This window comes from Equus asinus, chromosome 17 (assembly GCF_041296235.1).
Source record: "Equus asinus isolate D_3611 breed Donkey chromosome 17, EquAss-T2T_v2, whole genome shotgun sequence".
Classification (NCBI taxonomy): domain Eukaryota; kingdom Metazoa; phylum Chordata; class Mammalia; order Perissodactyla; family Equidae; genus Equus; species Equus asinus.
Window position 1 is genome coordinate 33,924,076 of NC_091806.1, and position 15,652 is coordinate 33,939,727.

General features: G+C 50.2%; 1 protein-coding gene across 1 annotated transcript in view; it reads left to right on the forward strand.

Moving 5' to 3' along the window:
• Window positions 1-15,652, forward strand: part of LOC139040784 (src substrate cortactin-like) — a 28,887-nt gene that overhangs the window by 12,917 nt on the left and 318 nt on the right. The window contains 4 exon segments of the mRNA XM_070487853.1: window positions 447-514; window positions 516-602; window positions 3,268-3,357; window positions 5,496-5,667. Of these exon segments, the coding sequence (XP_070343954.1) occupies window positions 447-514; window positions 516-602; window positions 3,268-3,357; window positions 5,496-5,667 (417 nt within the window).

Consider the following 15,652-nt stretch of genomic DNA (forward strand, 5'->3'; position numbering starts at 1 on the left):
GAGACAGCCGCTGAGCTTGGTGTGTGGCAGTGGTGCTGTCTGTGTCCCTCCCGTTTGTCGCACAGAACATTAAAGACGTATGCTCAAGGGTTGAGATTTACTAAAAATTAGTATTTTTTACTGCTTTATCAAGGGCGTCCTGAGGGAAAATTGGCTCCTCCCCCCGCCGAGTATATGGTGGTAAAGAATACAATGATGTTTGGAATTTAAACTATTCCATGGCTTATGATGTTCATTGGTCCTGCCGAAAGTGTGCAATGGGCAGAAGGCACGGAGGCCAGTTCATGGGGGGGCGGGCTGAGGTGGCGGCTGGGGGACATCTCCCTTCCATGGCGGGCGGGACCGACGGGTTCCCCCGGGAGAGGTCATGCTGGCATGGGGCGGTGGTCCGGGGAGATGGTAGTTGTGTTCTGACATCACACTTAAATCTCTGCTTCCGTCTGCAGTGAACAGCAAAACAAGCAACATCAGAGCTAACTTCGAAAACCTCGCGAAGGAGAAAGAGCAGGAGGACAGGCGGAAGGCGGAAGGCGGAAGCGGAGAGGGCGCAGAGCGTGGCGAAGGAAAGGCAGGAGCAGGAGGAACCCCGGAGACAGCTGGACGTGAGTGAGGACCGGCCGCCGCGCTCTCCTGCGCGGCGCGAGGGGACTGGGAACTCTTGGGCCCATGGGTTTGGTTTACTCCTTCCCCGGTGGTCCAGAAGGTTTTCAATAGAGAACATGTGGAACTCCCGTTGGGCTGTCCTCTGAGGGACTTTAGCTTTCAGCTGCCCGTAGAATCAGGTCTTTTGACCACCAGATTCTAGACAGTCGCCCTTGCTGGCTCAGAGCCCGGTAGCCCTCGAGCCTGGTCTCCCTCTGTCCTGCTGTCAGCCCGCGTGCCCTCCGCTGAGCTCCAGTCCAGATGGTCTCCTAGCGTCTCTGTTCCCACCCGTCACACTCTGGGACGCGCCCTTCCCAGGTAGGAGCTTGAGAATACAGAGGAATCCCCTGTGAGGAAGCGGATCTGCTCTTGCAGCTCTCGCTTCTGCAGCCTGGGTCTGCTGCCCTTTCCTGTGAGTGTTTGTAGTGTTTCCCACCAGAGAAGGTAGGAGCGGGAGCCTGGGAGGTGAGCAGGAGGGGTGGGCTCCTCCTTCCTCAACCTCTCCTAGGTGGGCTGGTGTCTGAAGGCTCAGGTCCCTACGTTCTCGCCTACCAACTGGGCGACCCTTGACAGATGAGCTCGCTGTTCTGTGCCTCATGTTCTGGTCCGTGAAATGGGGGTGGAGACACTCATCATGACTCTTTTTGGGGTAGTTAACGAGGTAGAGTCTGAAGTCATGCATGCAACATTGATAAACCATAAAGGTGTGTTTAACTCTGTGGACGTTCTGCTCCAAATCATGGGGGGGAATGTCGAGAACGTGGATAATCAAGGAAATTAACATGCAATAGACAGAAAATGCCGACGCGGAGGACGTGAGTTAAATAAGCCCTGCTGTCTTACCACGTGCGGCGAAGTCGGAATAAGAGTCAGTTTTACGGTTACCATTTACTATTCCTTAATTGCTGGAAAACTTTTAGACATGTCTCCTTCAAGTTTTTAGTAAGCTGCTTGTAAGTTAGCCTTCTTTCATTGCAGAACACACACTCACAGACTACGAGGCATTTTTTCCTGCTCTCTTGGTCTTCTTTTCAAACTGCCCTCCTCATTTTTTGCCTTAGAAGTTTGACCCCTGCCATCTAAGTCGCCTCAGCATCCACAAGATGCAGAAGGGATGGGCTGCTTGAGAAGAAGAAAACTTTTGATCATCGTCACCTAACCTCTCTCCTTTTGAGGGTCTCCTGCTGTCCCTTCGGGTGTGTTGTCCTTCTCTGTCCCCAGCCCCTGCCACCCATCTGCTCTCTTCCTCCTCCCCAGTGAGAGCGAGTCTCCGTCGGCACAGTACTGCTCCCAGCAGAACCCCCTGGGCTGTGGAAGGGCGCTGGAGCACTCGGCTCCCCGACAGCACATGTCTTCTGAGTGCTCCCTCCTGGCAGGCGAGGAGAGTTTGATGTGGGTCACGTACGCCTGACTCTCAGATCCTGGAAGCCCGCCTCTGGGAAGGAGTCTGCCTGTACCCTGCCACCTTTGAGAGGGGCTGTCCTAGAGCCCGTGGCCTGGAGACATGTTTCTAGAAGTGATTCATAGACGAATCCGTGGCCCTGTGCCTCTGCAGGCCCCGGTCTCTCTGCAAGCCCACCCTCAGCCCGGCCGCCCAGCCCAGGCACAGCCCCTTCGAGGAGGCGCTCTCCTGCCTCAAGTACTTGTGGGTGGGTCCAAGTGACTTGTGGTGCTGGGACTCTCCTGTGGGGTGGGGAGGAGAGGGCTCAGATTCTGCTTCTGCCCCTCGCCGGCATGCGTCCCTGGGTGTGTGACTTACCCTCTCCAGGAGCTCAGTCTCCTCGTCTGAAACCTGGAGAAAAATCCAGCCTTCCAGCTGGCAGAACTCGTTCCTGTAGCTGCTGGATCAAATGACCACAAGTTTAGTGGCTTAAAACAACACTCGTTTCCTGTCTATAGTGCTAGAGGGCAGAAGTCCTAACAGGTCAGCAGGGCTGCGTCCGTTCTGGAGGCTGGAGAGGACGACGTTCCCTGGCCTTCTCCAGTTTCTGGAGCCGTCCGCGTTGCACCCTCTGCTTTCGTCACCACACCTCCTGCTCTCTCTCTCACATGGCTGTCTCCCTCTTGTAAGACCCTGTGATGACATGGGCCAACCCAGATAATCCCGGATTGTCTCCCATCTCAGATGCCTAACTTCATCGCATCTGCGGTCCCTTCTGCCCTGTGAGGTCACATGTTCACAGCATCTGGGGCCTGGGATGTCAGCTTGTTTGGGGGCCGTATTCTGTCCATGACAGTCCTCGCTCTGAGCCCCAAAGATTCATGTCTGTACTACGTACAGAATACATTCTGCCCATTTTAAAAGTCTGAGTTGGGTTTGGGTGGGACGGGGGTTGTAGCTCGGTAGTGTTACTGTTGCCTTGCCGACTGCACAGTGAGTAAATCCTGTGGCTTATGTGGTGGCAGCAGGAGTATTACGGGCCACCGAGGTCCTAGTTCTTGAGAATACTTGACTGACTGCGTGACCTTCGCTTCAGAGCAAACTTCCCTTAAGACCTGCTGGTGTTCGGTCTCCGTGCTTGGTACTCTCTGCTCTTTCTGCTGGAGCCGTGTTGCCGCGGAGGCGGCCTGGTGACCCAGAGTGTCCTAGGCGTGTTCTGAGTGCTGCGTGTCTGTCGATCACAGGAGCAGGCCAGAGCCCGGAAGCAGACCCCGCCCGCGTCCCCTGCTCCTCAGCCGGCACAGGAGAGGCCGCCTTCGAGCCCCGTCTATGAGGTGGGTCTTCCGTTGTTTGTGAGTGAGTCTCTGGCTTCTTGAAGCCATCCCTCCTGGGGCAGTGCCGCCACCGCGGACGGCGTGGGCTCCCTCCTCAGCTCTGCTAGGTGCCCATCCACAGAGGGCGGCTTGGCGAGCAGCCTCCTGGTGCTGGGGGACGCTCCCGGGCACACGGCCTGCTTCTCACCTTGTCGGCCGTCCTCACTGGGCTCCTGGACGAGGCCCCCTTCCTCAGCCAGCCCGCAGCCCCCCAGTGGGGTCTCCGAACACTGAGTGGATGGCTTCTGGTCTGGAGCTCACGTGGTCATGCTGCATTTGCGCTGACACTGCTCTTCTAGAATCCGCATCCTGCGGCACCCAGCTGCCGCTCCCGCGTGGCCTCGCTTCACTGGAGCCCTCTGCAGCTCTCCCCTCCCTCAGCCCCTCTTGAACGTGTCTGCTCCAGAGCCTCTGTCCTTGGCCCTTTCTCCTCAGTTGTGTCGTCAGTGCCTTGTGCCTGCCTGTGTCCCCAGGGCCTGCTAACACGGATCCCCATGCTCTCTCCTGATCTGAGTTACTGAGCTGCCCGCCTCAGCTCTCCTTCGCTCCGTCACGGGGTCTCCGCACCTCCCTCTCTCGGGAGTACCCCTGCCACCACCGTCCATGACCATACCCGGCTGAGCCCCGAATTCCATCCCTTCTCTGGCCCTGCGGCCACTGTCCTGGTTCCCACACCTGTCTTCTCTCCCTGGACATTAGCCCTCAAAGATCATTGAGTCGCAGGGGATGAGAACTAACTCATATCAGCTGAGGCATAAAGGGACGAGGATGCGGGGAGAGCTGTGGGCCGGGGCAGCAGGCCTGGCCTCAGGTCCACAGTCTCATCACCACCAGGGTCATCTCCTTGTGTTGCTGTTCCCTCTGTGTGGCGGCCGTGTCCTTCTGGACTTCTGGACGGGTGTGTTGGATGTGGCCTTATAATTCGTAATCCAATGGAAAACGGGGGCCTTGAGCCACCCCCCCATCATGTTCCACTACTGGCCCGTCACTGAGCAGTTGGTTCTTGAGAAGGCCAAGATGGCATGCTGTCCCTGGCAGGGATGGGAGGTGGGTCCTAGATCAGCAGCCCTGCTGGAACCCTGTGATGGGTGGGGCAGAGGTGGCGTTGCTGGAAGATAGGAGACTAGGGTGCTGCCAGTGTGGGATGCCCGCCGTAGTGCCCACCTGCTCACGGTGCCCCCACATGACTAAGCTGAGGGTGCGGGCAGCCAGCTCGTGCCCCCACACCATGGCCTGGCCTTTAATCCTCCAGTCCGTTCCCTTTGAATCCAGGGGGACCTTGCCAAAAGGAGCCTCTGGCTCTGTCCCTCCCTCTTTAACCCTTGAGTGACTCCTGGTACCTGGCCTGGAGATGGAGTGCCCTCTCTGTGGCCTTCATAGCACCTCCCCCAGGCAGCATGCACTGTGCTGCTCACCCTCCATCGAGAGCTGGTGCCTGAACGCCTGCCCTTCCTGGAGCTTCTCCCCATGCCCCGCTGCCTCTGGCTCCCGAGGGCGCCTTCAGGAGGACCCTCGTTGGAAACACTGATGAAAGCCACCGTTGATGATCAGGAGTTCAGGACTTGGGTTCGAGCTTGGAAGTCCCAGTGCTTGTGACCAGGGAGTTGGTGATTTCCTCCTGCACGTGACCTGGTGCTCACTCCCTCCCGCCCCTCCGCCAGAGGACTTGGTTAGGACAGAACCCGGCCGTCCGCGGCCTTGCCAGCTCTGGCCGTGTGATGGGGTGACATTGTGAAGCTGCTGGGTGGCCCTCGGAGGGCTGGGACCTGAAAAAGAAACAGGCCAGACCTGCCCCAGGCGACAGCCTGAGAAGCGCTCAGCTCGTGACAGCCGTGCGGGTTCCAGTTCCTGCAGGATTTGCGGGCGCTGGGGGGCGGTGAGGATGGGGGTTATTCAGGAAGAAGTGCCACGTGGTCCCTCTGAACACACTTAGCACGGTTAGAATCGAAGCCGTCTGCACACGTCAGCAGGTGTTGCCTCCTCTTCTCCGTGTCCATTTGCTCGGTCTCAGCTGGACCGAGAAGTGGTCCGTGTGTTTCCCTTGGCCGTGGCAGCGACCCGCCTGGCCCGTGTGAACTGTCTCCCTGGCTCTTCCCCAGGATGCGGCTTCGTTCAAGGCCGAGCCGAGCTACAGAGGCCCCGTGAGCGAGCCGGAACCCGTGTACAGCACCGAGGCCGCCTACTACCAGGACGCCCATAGCCAGCAGGGTCTGGCCTACGCCCCAGAGGCCGTCTATGAAAGCACGGAGGCCCAGGGCCACTATCCTGCAGGTACGGGGGGGGCCCCTGTGGTGTTCCCCGGGCAGAGGGTGCCCCTGTTAAGTTGCCCTGTGAAAGTCGCCTTCTCCGATGACTGATCTGCCCCCCGCTGTGTGGTGCCTTCTGACCTGTCGTCTTAAGCGATTTCTCGCTAAATGTGTATTTCCCATGGGTTTCATCATATATTTCCAATTTCCTAATGAAATTTAGTGGACAAATAGGATGGATTTCACAGAGAAAATATTTTTACACACCACCTTTATTAGAACACCTGTGTTTTGTAAATCCAATCTGTTTTAGGGGGTGGAAGACTGGAGGTTGACCCCTTTGGAACTTTGTCCTTGGCGGATGAGAGTTACAAAGCTTAGAGTCACACTGAACTTGTTAGTCCCGGTGTGTTGGCGTTGGGACCAGGGTGTAGAGCCTTTCCTTCGGGAGCTGAGTGAGGGTGTCACGGCAGGTGAAGGAGGAAAGTGGCACCTAGGAAAGTGGAGGGTACGTGGGTTCCGGGGGCCTCTGGGCTGTCTTGGTGCCGTTTTACTTGCTCGTAACAGGTGCCTCTGTGGTGCTTTCAGGTGGACCGAGTGGGTGCACACTTACACTCTCGTGATGGGTCTGCAGCACTGAGCTAGGAGATGAGTAATGACAAGCTTAATGCGCTTCTTGGCTTAGTCAGTCCTTCTGAAAGATTGATTAGCCAAACATTTGGGTTTCCTTTTTAACAACTAATTCGCGCTATGCAGGGCTATAATGCTCCTTCTCTGTTGGGTTAGAGAATCATTAAGTTTTTTGTCCTCTGAATCTTATAAATTACCAAGTTCGTTTAAGTCAAATTTTATTACCACAAGCTTAGAAGGATTGGCCAAATTATGTTTTACTGGGATTTTCATGTATTTATCTTTTCAGTAGTTTTGTTTGTTTGGTTTTATAACTGTGTTTGTTTTCATGTAATTTGGGGTACTTACACTGAAGTGTGTGTCAGATACCGCACGTTTGATAAGGTGGTTTTTGAGAGAATGGGCTCAGGGGCCCTCGCAGGGAAGGGACAGGAGTGTGTGCAGTCCAGTCTGGAGCAGCGGAGGCCGTCGCAGCGGCGGGGGAGCCGGTCGCTCAGTGGTTTGTTTCCAGCCACTGCTCAGTGTTGTAGCCTGGAAATGCCTCGCCGGGTGGAGAAGGCGGTGACGTCAGCGGTCCCTGAGCCCAGCGTTTCAGAAACGCAGGAACCACTGAGTGAACACTTTCAGGACCCTTCCGATTCCTGGTGCCTGTCTCATGTTTCGTGGCTAATAGTGTGACCAGAGAGGCGTGTGCTTAACTAAATGCATTTGTCTTCCTGGCACGTTATGTCGGCACGTAATGCTGTACTTATAAAAGATTTAGCTGTAGCATACATCAGAGAATTTCCCCAAGCGTAAGTGTGCACTTCAGTGACTTTTTCACTAAGTGAACACACTCTCGTAACTACCGCCTACATTAAGGAGTGAAACATGGCCAAGCTTCCCAGAAGCCCCCTCGTCCCCACTCCCAGGAACTGTCCCCCAAAGCCGGTGGTGGTCTTGGCTTTCCACCATTGATGACTTTCCCGTGTGCTTGACTGTCTAAGTGAAATAAAGTTATATGTACATTTGGTTTCTTGGTTCTTTCATTCAGTAGTATCCTTGTGGGATCCACTCGCGTTGTCTCGTAGCTTTGTTCTTTCTTGTCTGCTGCCCAGGAAGCCAGTCTCTGAATTTACCGTCATTTATTCTTTCTGCCATTCTTGGGTATTCTGGATGTTCCTAGTTCAGACGAACGCCGCCCTGCGTATTCGTGCTTGTTTCTGTGGTGCAGGTGTGTATGCGTTTCTGTTGGTGTTCACAGGAGCGGCACTGCAGAGGGCCAGGGTCTGCGTCTGTCCAGCCTGGGTAGACACTGCCCAAAGTGGCGGTGCTGCCGCCGGCCGTGTGTGAGCCATCCGCCGTTCCCCAGCGCTTGGTGTCGTCAGCTCGTTCGTTGCGGCTGTCTGGTGGGCGCCGAGTGGAGGAGGCTCAGTGTGCTGTGGGCTGGCCGCTGCCCGGTGGCGCGCAGAAGCAGCCTCCTTGTGTGTGTCTGTTGGCGGTTTCGAGATCCTCTCTCGTGACTGCTTGTCCTTTGCCCGTTATTCGATTGGGTTTTCTGTGTTGTTTCTTACTGAGTTGAAGGAGTTCTTTTCATATGTTCTGGGTACAAGTTATATATTCTGAGTATGTGTGTGTGGCAGGTTTTTTTACATTCTTGTGTATGTTTGCCCTTTCGCTCTCGGTGGTGTCTTGATAAGCAGAAGTTTTAATTGTAATCTAGCCCGATGGATCAATCTTTTCAGTAATATTGAATGCTCTTTGTGTTCACTGGAAGATAGTATCACAAAGATCATGAAGATATTATCCTGTAAAAGCTTTATGATTTTATCTTTCACATTTAGACCTGTAATCCATCTGAAAGTGATTTTTGTTTGTGGTGTGAGATAACGGCCAAGGTTCCCTTTTTTCCTTAAGTGTATGCTATACAGTTGACCGAGAATAATTTATTAAACAGACCCTCCTCTCCCCAGTGCACTACAGTGTCGTCTGTGTCATCAGTCAAGTGACCGTAAATATACGGGCCTGGATCTAGACTCCGCTCTGCCCCGTTGGTCTTTCTGTCGTCTTTGCACAAGCAGCACGCTGTGTAAATTGCTGTAGATTTAGCCTGTCCTGGCATCTGGTAATTTGAGTCCCCCAGCCTCGTTCTTGTGCAAGGCTAGCTGGGCTAATCTTCACCCTTTACATCCTCAGTTAAAATGTAGAGTCTGCGTGGCCGCCTCTCCCCGGAAAACGTGCTCTGATTTTCACTGAGATTGCGTTTCATCTGTAGACTAGCGTGGGGAGAAATGACAGCTTCTTACTATTGGTCTTACAGGGGCCCACCCGGTGTGCGGCGGTTAAGTTTGCGCTCTGCTTTGGCGGCCCAGGGTTTGCAGGTTTGGATCCCGGCTGTGGACCTGCGCACCACTTATCAAGCCGTGCTGTGGCAGGCGTCCCACGTATAAAGTGGAGGAAGATGGGCATGGATGTTAGCTCAGGGCCAGTCTTCCTCAGCCAAAAGACGAGGATTGGCAGCAGATGTTAGCTCTGGGCTAGTCTTCCTCGGAGGGAAAAAACATGGGTTTTAAAATCCATGAACACAATGTAGCCTTCTATTTATTTAGCTCTTCTTTAATTTGTCTTAATACCATACAGTTTTCTGTATATATATATTGTCTACATGTTTAATTACATTTATTCATAGATATTTCACATTTCTTATTTTATTATAAATTATATTATGTAATTGTTTATTACTGTTATATAGTGATAGAATTGATTTTTGCGTATTCACTTGCTAAATCCATTTATTTCTAATAGTAATTCTTCTTGTATTTTCTAGATGTTCACAACTATGTCTGCAAGAGACAGTTTCTTTTCTTTTTTGTTTCCAAGCGCTGTACTCGTTTTTCTTTTTCTTGCCTCGCTGGCCTGGCTGGGACCTCCAGCACAGTGCTGAGTAGAAGTGGTGAGGGTAGGGATCCTCGTCTCCCTCCCAGTGTCAGAGGGAAGGCTTTCGGTATCTCACTGTTATATCTGATGTTGGCTGTAGCTTTTCCATAAATATTTTTATCAAAATATCCAAATTCTCCTCTATTAGTTTGCTAAGTGTTTTTTTAAATCATGAACTAAATTATTAAATTTTCTTAAGTGCATTTTCTGCATCTTTTGAGACAGTCCAGTTGTTTTCCTTTTATGTGGTGATTTACCTTTTAGTTTGCAGTTCTAGAAGAATCCCAACCTGACCTTGATGTATTCTGCTTTCCCCGGATTTTATTTGTTAATATTTTAAGATTGTTGCGTCTGTGTTCGTGAGAGCTTGGTCTGTAACTTTGCTGTCTTGTGTTGTCCTTGTTAGGTTTGGCTCATGCTCGTCTCCTAACACAAGGTGGAAAGCGTTCCTTGTTGATTCCCAGAAGAGCCCCTGTGAGACTGGTGTTTTCTTCCTTGCAGTTTTGGAAGAATTGACCAGCAAAACCAGCTGGTGTAAGATTTTCTTTGTGAGAAGGCTTTTAGTTTCAGATTCAGTTATTCACGTGGAAATAGGATTTTTCTGATTTTATATTTCTTCTTGTGTCTGTTTGGGTAAGATGCTCTTTTTTCCTAGGAATTTGTTCAGGCCACCCAAACTTTCCAATTATTAAGTGTAATATGGTTCATAATATCCTTATTTTGTGCAAGATCTCTTGTAATATCCCCTTTTAAAAATTCTTGATATTGGTAATTTGTCCTTTTCTCTTTTTCTTCATTGGTCTTGCTAGAGTCTTATGAATTGTAGTAGCCCTTTCAAAGGACAGCTTTTGGCTTTGTTGATTTTTTTCTGTTTAGTATTTGTTCTCTATTTTGTTAATTTATGCTTTTTTCCTTCCATTTACTTTGTGTTCTGTTTGCTGTTCTTTTTTCTAGTTTCTTGAGATAGATGCTTAACTGATTTTGGCTCTTTCGTCTTTTCCAGTCTATGTATGTGAGGCTCCAGCTGGCCCTGTAAGTGCACCTTTAGCTGCATCCCGCAAGTTTTGAAAGCCAGATTTTCGTTATCTCTTGTGTGAAAACATGTTCTGATGTTCATCGTGGTATCTTTTTTTACTCATGAAGTTTTTAAAGAATTATGTCACTTAACTTCCCAATGTTTGTGGGGATTCTCTGGTTAGCTTTTTGTTGGTTTCTACCTTCCTTGCATGAAGATCCCTGTCTTGGTCTTTTGGGGCTGCTATAATCAGATGCATAGACTAACTGGTTTATGAACAACAGAAGTTTAATCCGCATCGTTCTGGAGGCTGTGAAGTCCCGGATCAAGGCACCGGCAGATTCCGTGGCTGGTGAGGGGCTGCTTCCTGGTTCGTAGACGGCCAGCCTCTCACTGTCCTCACATGGCAGAGGGGGCGAGGGAGCTCTCTCAACTCCAGATTAATCACCTCGCAGAGTCCCCGCCTCCTGATACCATCACCTTGGGGCTGACGAATTTTAGGGGGACGTAAACTGTCAGTCTGTTGTAATCTCTACGTACACCCTGCATTATTTCAACGTTTTGAAATGAGTTGAGCTTTCCTAATGGCCCAGCATACATTCATTGTTGTTAAACGTTCCTTGGGCCCTTGAAAATGTTATTTATCGGTGAGAATGCAGTGTTGTATGTATACCAGTTAGATCAAGTTTGTTAATCATATAATTTAGATTCTAGTAGCCACATTACATAAAGTAAAAAGAAATAGGTGCAATTAATTTTGATAATGTATTTTATTTAACCTAAATATCCAAAATATTATAATTTCAATGTGTAATCCACATGAAAAGAGTACTGAAATATTTTGCCTTCTTTTTGTTGTGATAAGTCTGTAAAATCGGGTGTGCATTCTTGCAACACGTCTCAATTTGAAGTAGGCACGTTTCAGGTAGTTAATAGCTGCATGTGACTGTTTACTGGGCAGCCCAGTTCTACACTCTTACTTTTTTTTTTTGAGGAAGATTAGCCCTGAGCTAACATCTACCGTCAGTCCTCCTCTTTTTGCTGAAGAAGGCTGGCCCTGAGCTAACACCTGTGCCCGTCTCCCTCTACTTTATACGTGGGGCGCCTGCCACAGCATGGCTTGATGAGCGGTGTGTAGGTCTGCAGCCAGGATCTGAACCGCCGAACCCCGGGCCGCCGAAGTGGGACGTGGGAACTTGACTGCTGCGCCACTGGGCCGACCCCTACACCCGTACTTTTTCTGGGTCTGTTTTTTCTATCAGTTACTGAGAGATGTGTCTTAAAGCCTCCCACTGTGATGTTGGCTTTGGTTGTTTCTCCTTTTCTATTTCTATCAATTTTTCTGTCTTTTGAGATCGTGTTGTGAGGTGCATTCAGATTTAGCGTTTTTATCTTCTTGGTGGATTGCACTTTATCATTGTGAAATGCTCCTCGTTAGTCAGGCTTCTTGCTGTCGAGGCTGCTTTATTTGATAGTGATCTTTGCCACATCGGTGTTCTCTTAGGTAGCGTTGGCCTGGGGATCTTTTGCTTTCACCTGTCTGTGATCTTGTATTTTTAAGCGTGCCTCTGTGGAGAGTAGACAGCTAGTTTGATTTTAATCAATTTGACGATTTTTATCTTTTAATTAGAGCATTTGCTCCATTTAAATATAATTGCTGGTATTTTGGTTTGTAGGTACCATGTTACTATCTGTTCTCTGTTTGTGCCACCTATGCTGTGCTGTGTTTCTCTCTGGCCTTCTGTTAGACGTATCGTGGTGTTTAGTTCGGTACTTCTCTCTTAGGTTGTTGGCTGTGTACGTTCCTAGATACAGGGTGCATTTTACATTTGAGCCTTATTTACTGCTTTTACTACCTCCTGACACTGCTGTTTCCTTTGACACTTGAACTGCATTGAACTCCCTCCCGCCTCCTGTGTCTTTATCATACTTTTGAATTTTAGATACATTTTTGGCATTATCATCGTTTTGTACAGTTAGTGCTTATGAAGGTTTATTCTCGTAGTGACCCTTTCTGTTGCTCTTCACTCCTTGTTTTTTCGTATTTCTGTCAGAGACTACTTTTCCCTGAAGAACTGCTTTCATAATCCTTTTAGTTGACGTCTGTGGGCAATGAGTTGTCTCATTCTTGTTTCCTGAAAAGTCTATATTTTGTCTTCACTTTTGAAGACTTTCTATTGGGTATAGGATTCCAGGTTGGTGGTTATTTTCTTTTGGCATTTGATAGATGCCAATCCATTGTCGTCTTTCCTTAAAATGTCAGCTCTCACTGTTACTGTTGTCCCACTGAAGGTGGTGCCTTTTTTCGTCTGGCTCCTTTTGACACTTTGTTCTTGCCTTAGGCACACTCAGAAGGACTGCTGAAAACCAATGTGTGGTTTTCTTTGTTGAGTCAATGGCTTGATTCCTTCATCAATTTCAGACAAGTTTTGACCATTGTCTGTAGATATTTCTTACTCCCTGTTGTGTCTTTCCTCACTTTGGGAGTCCCCATTTATATGGACATTAGACCTTTTACCGTGTCCTACATGTCTTTTGGGCTCCTTCTGTATTTTCCAGACTTTTTTCTTGTGACTTCTATCTGGCTATTTTTTACTGACCAGTCTTCTGGTTCACTGATCCTCTCTTCAGTTGTGTTCAACCTGAGCTTAAACCCATAGATTGGGTTCTTAATTTCACTTACCCTATTTTTCAGTTCTAGAATCCGTTTCGATTCTTTGGTGAAAATTTTCATTTTGTCAAGTCTATTTTTTGACCAGTTGAAGTTTGCATCTGATAACTACACTGTATGGGTCACCTCAGGGTCTGTTTCTATTTCTGTTTTCCTTTTTTCTCTTGGTCCTGTTTGTTGTTATTTTTCTCAGTGAACCTTGGGCGTTATGGATGAAAACCTGTGGAGACTCTAGGTAATGCTGTCTTCCCTCAGAGCTTCCTCTAACACGTACCCAGAGGACAGACCCTCTCAGTTCAGCCAGCTTCTGAGCGACTCTAGGCTGGATTCGGTCTTTGTAAGCCTCAGTCCTTATAAGCTGCCTTCATCTGCCCTCTCACCCAGGGTGTAGCCTCCTGGGTCTCCATCTGAAAGCCTGAAGTGTTTCCCGGGGCCCCTCCTCCTTGGCAGGTCCTGAAGCCCAATTTTTGTCACCTGAAGACAATGAGGTTCCTGAAGGCTCAGCCTCTCAGGCAGTTTTTGCACAGTGCTGGGCTCATTTTCTCTGCCTCCCTTTTCTCAGAGATCTTGGCGCCTTAAGTCCTGTCTGATTTGTCAGGCCTGTATTTGAATTTCTGTCTTCCCAGCCCCATGGAACTCTCCAGAGCTCTGTTAGCCAGTACTTTCTGCTTGGCTTTCTGCTGTTTTCTTCCCAGCTTATTGGTGCATTTCCCCAAATCCCTGAGGGACACCTGATCGTCCGATGCCCTGAGGGAGAGAGTGGCTCTCGGAATGTTAGACTGGCCTCAGTGGGCTGCCCTTTTGTTTGGAATCTTTGCCCCTCCAGTTGGCTGCCTCAGTATCTCCTTGATGCCTTCAAACAGTCTTAAAAGTGTATCCAGCTTTTCTAGTTGTTGGTGAGTGGATCTCCTGCAGGCTGTTCGTGTATGTAGCTGGACGTGGGCAAACAAATCGGTGTTCCCTCTCCATCTGAAGCAAGATGTCAGAGTCCTAGTAAGTATAGTGATCGTTATTGTTATGAGAGAAACCTAAACCCACTAGTCCTTGCTTAGTACCCCCTGTTCTTTTTCTACTCAGCATCCCGTTTGCCCTGGCCCAGCCACTTACACAGGGAAAGACGGAGCAGGTGGCCCACCCCACCAGGACACACAGGCAGCACCTCCGCTCCTGGCTCCTCTCTCAGCTGCTGCGCGGACGCTCCATCCTGGCACTGCTCCCTCCTCTTCCCCTTGCCCTGAGCCAGCCCAGGGCAGGCTCTGTGATGACAGGCTGGCAGTGGCAGAGGAGAAGGCTTAAGAGTTGGAAGGGGTTAAGTGACATTCTGTGAATTGATCACATGTGAGTCTTCACTTTGAGTGTTTAAGCAAATTACTGCTTTTAAGCTTCCCTCCAGTTTCATTTTAAAGTTGAAAATGCAGATTTTGTTCTTGAAATCTAGTGCAGTGATTTTACAGTGTTTTTGAAAGCAACAAATGAGATTTTAATAAGACGTCTCACTCAGAGAGCTCCAGTATGTAAGACTGAGAAAAGAGAATCTATTTGGGTTGAATTGTGGGTGGGACCCCAGTTGTGGGTCCCCCAGAGTCCACCAATGCCTGAGACGGGGCGTGTCTGTAGGACTCAGAACGCCCTCGGGAGTAAGGTCTTAAAGCCACGACCTCGTGACGCCTGAGTCGACCTGTGTCGGGTGTGTTGGTTGTCAGAGCACAGGTCGAGGCTCAACTGGTAGCGGTATGAGGTGTGCTGGGGGCTGGAAAGGAAGAAGGTGCAGGTGCAGCCCGGTCGGCAGGAGGAGAAAGGACGAAAGATGATGCGGGGGACAGCTCGGGTGGTTGGGGTGACCGAGGAAGGTGCAGACACTGGGCAGTGTCTGGGGTGTTCTGGTTGTCACAGCTAGGGGCAGGGGTGCTCCTACACATTCTGCAGTGCGGCCCCCACAACGAGGAGTTACTACTATTCAGGAAGCAGGTGCCAAGTGGAGAGGCTCTGGTGGAGGAACCCAGGCTTCTCCCGGGGACTGCTCTAATCTCCAGTGGGGTGCGGCGCGCCCCTGTCATTTCATCCTGAGTGCTCTTAGCAAGGCTTCATCAAGCCCTTGCTGGGCTTAAGCTGGTGAGTAAATGAGGGAGAATTGACCTCGTAGTCCGCATGAGGTGAGACTAGCTCAGTGACTGCTGACTGAGGGTCCATTCTAGACGTCCCCTTCAGTTTAGATAGTGCCCCTCTGGCGGCCGTTACTGACTGCTGCTCTTGTAGGAGGAGGTGGCAGACCCCCCAGAAGATCAGGCTTATTTCTGTTGTGTTTGGTTTATGAAACAGTTAAATATAGCCCTTCAAAGTAGTATTGGACTATTTGCATCTTCTCTCTTTTCTACACACTCAACTTGCCATCTCTTTGAAAGCAGCCCTGCCTTCTTTTCTTTTTTGAGGAAAATTAGCCCTGAGCTAACTACTGCCAGTCCTCCTGTTTTTGCTGAGGAAGACTGGCCCTGAGCTAACATCCATGCCCATCTTCCTCTACTTTATATGTGGGATGCCTGCCACAGCATGGCATGCCAAGCGGTGCCATGTCCGCACCCGGGTTCCGAACTGGCGAAACCTGGGCCGCAGAGAAGCGGAACGTGCAAACCTAAGTGCTGTGCCACGGGGCTGGCCCCGCCTTCTTTTTTTCTTTTTGTGAATCCTCTTCTTTTTGCTGAGGAAGACTGGCCCTGAGCTAACATCCGTGCCCGTAATTCCTCTACTTTATGTGTGGGATGCCTGCCGCAGCCTGGCCTG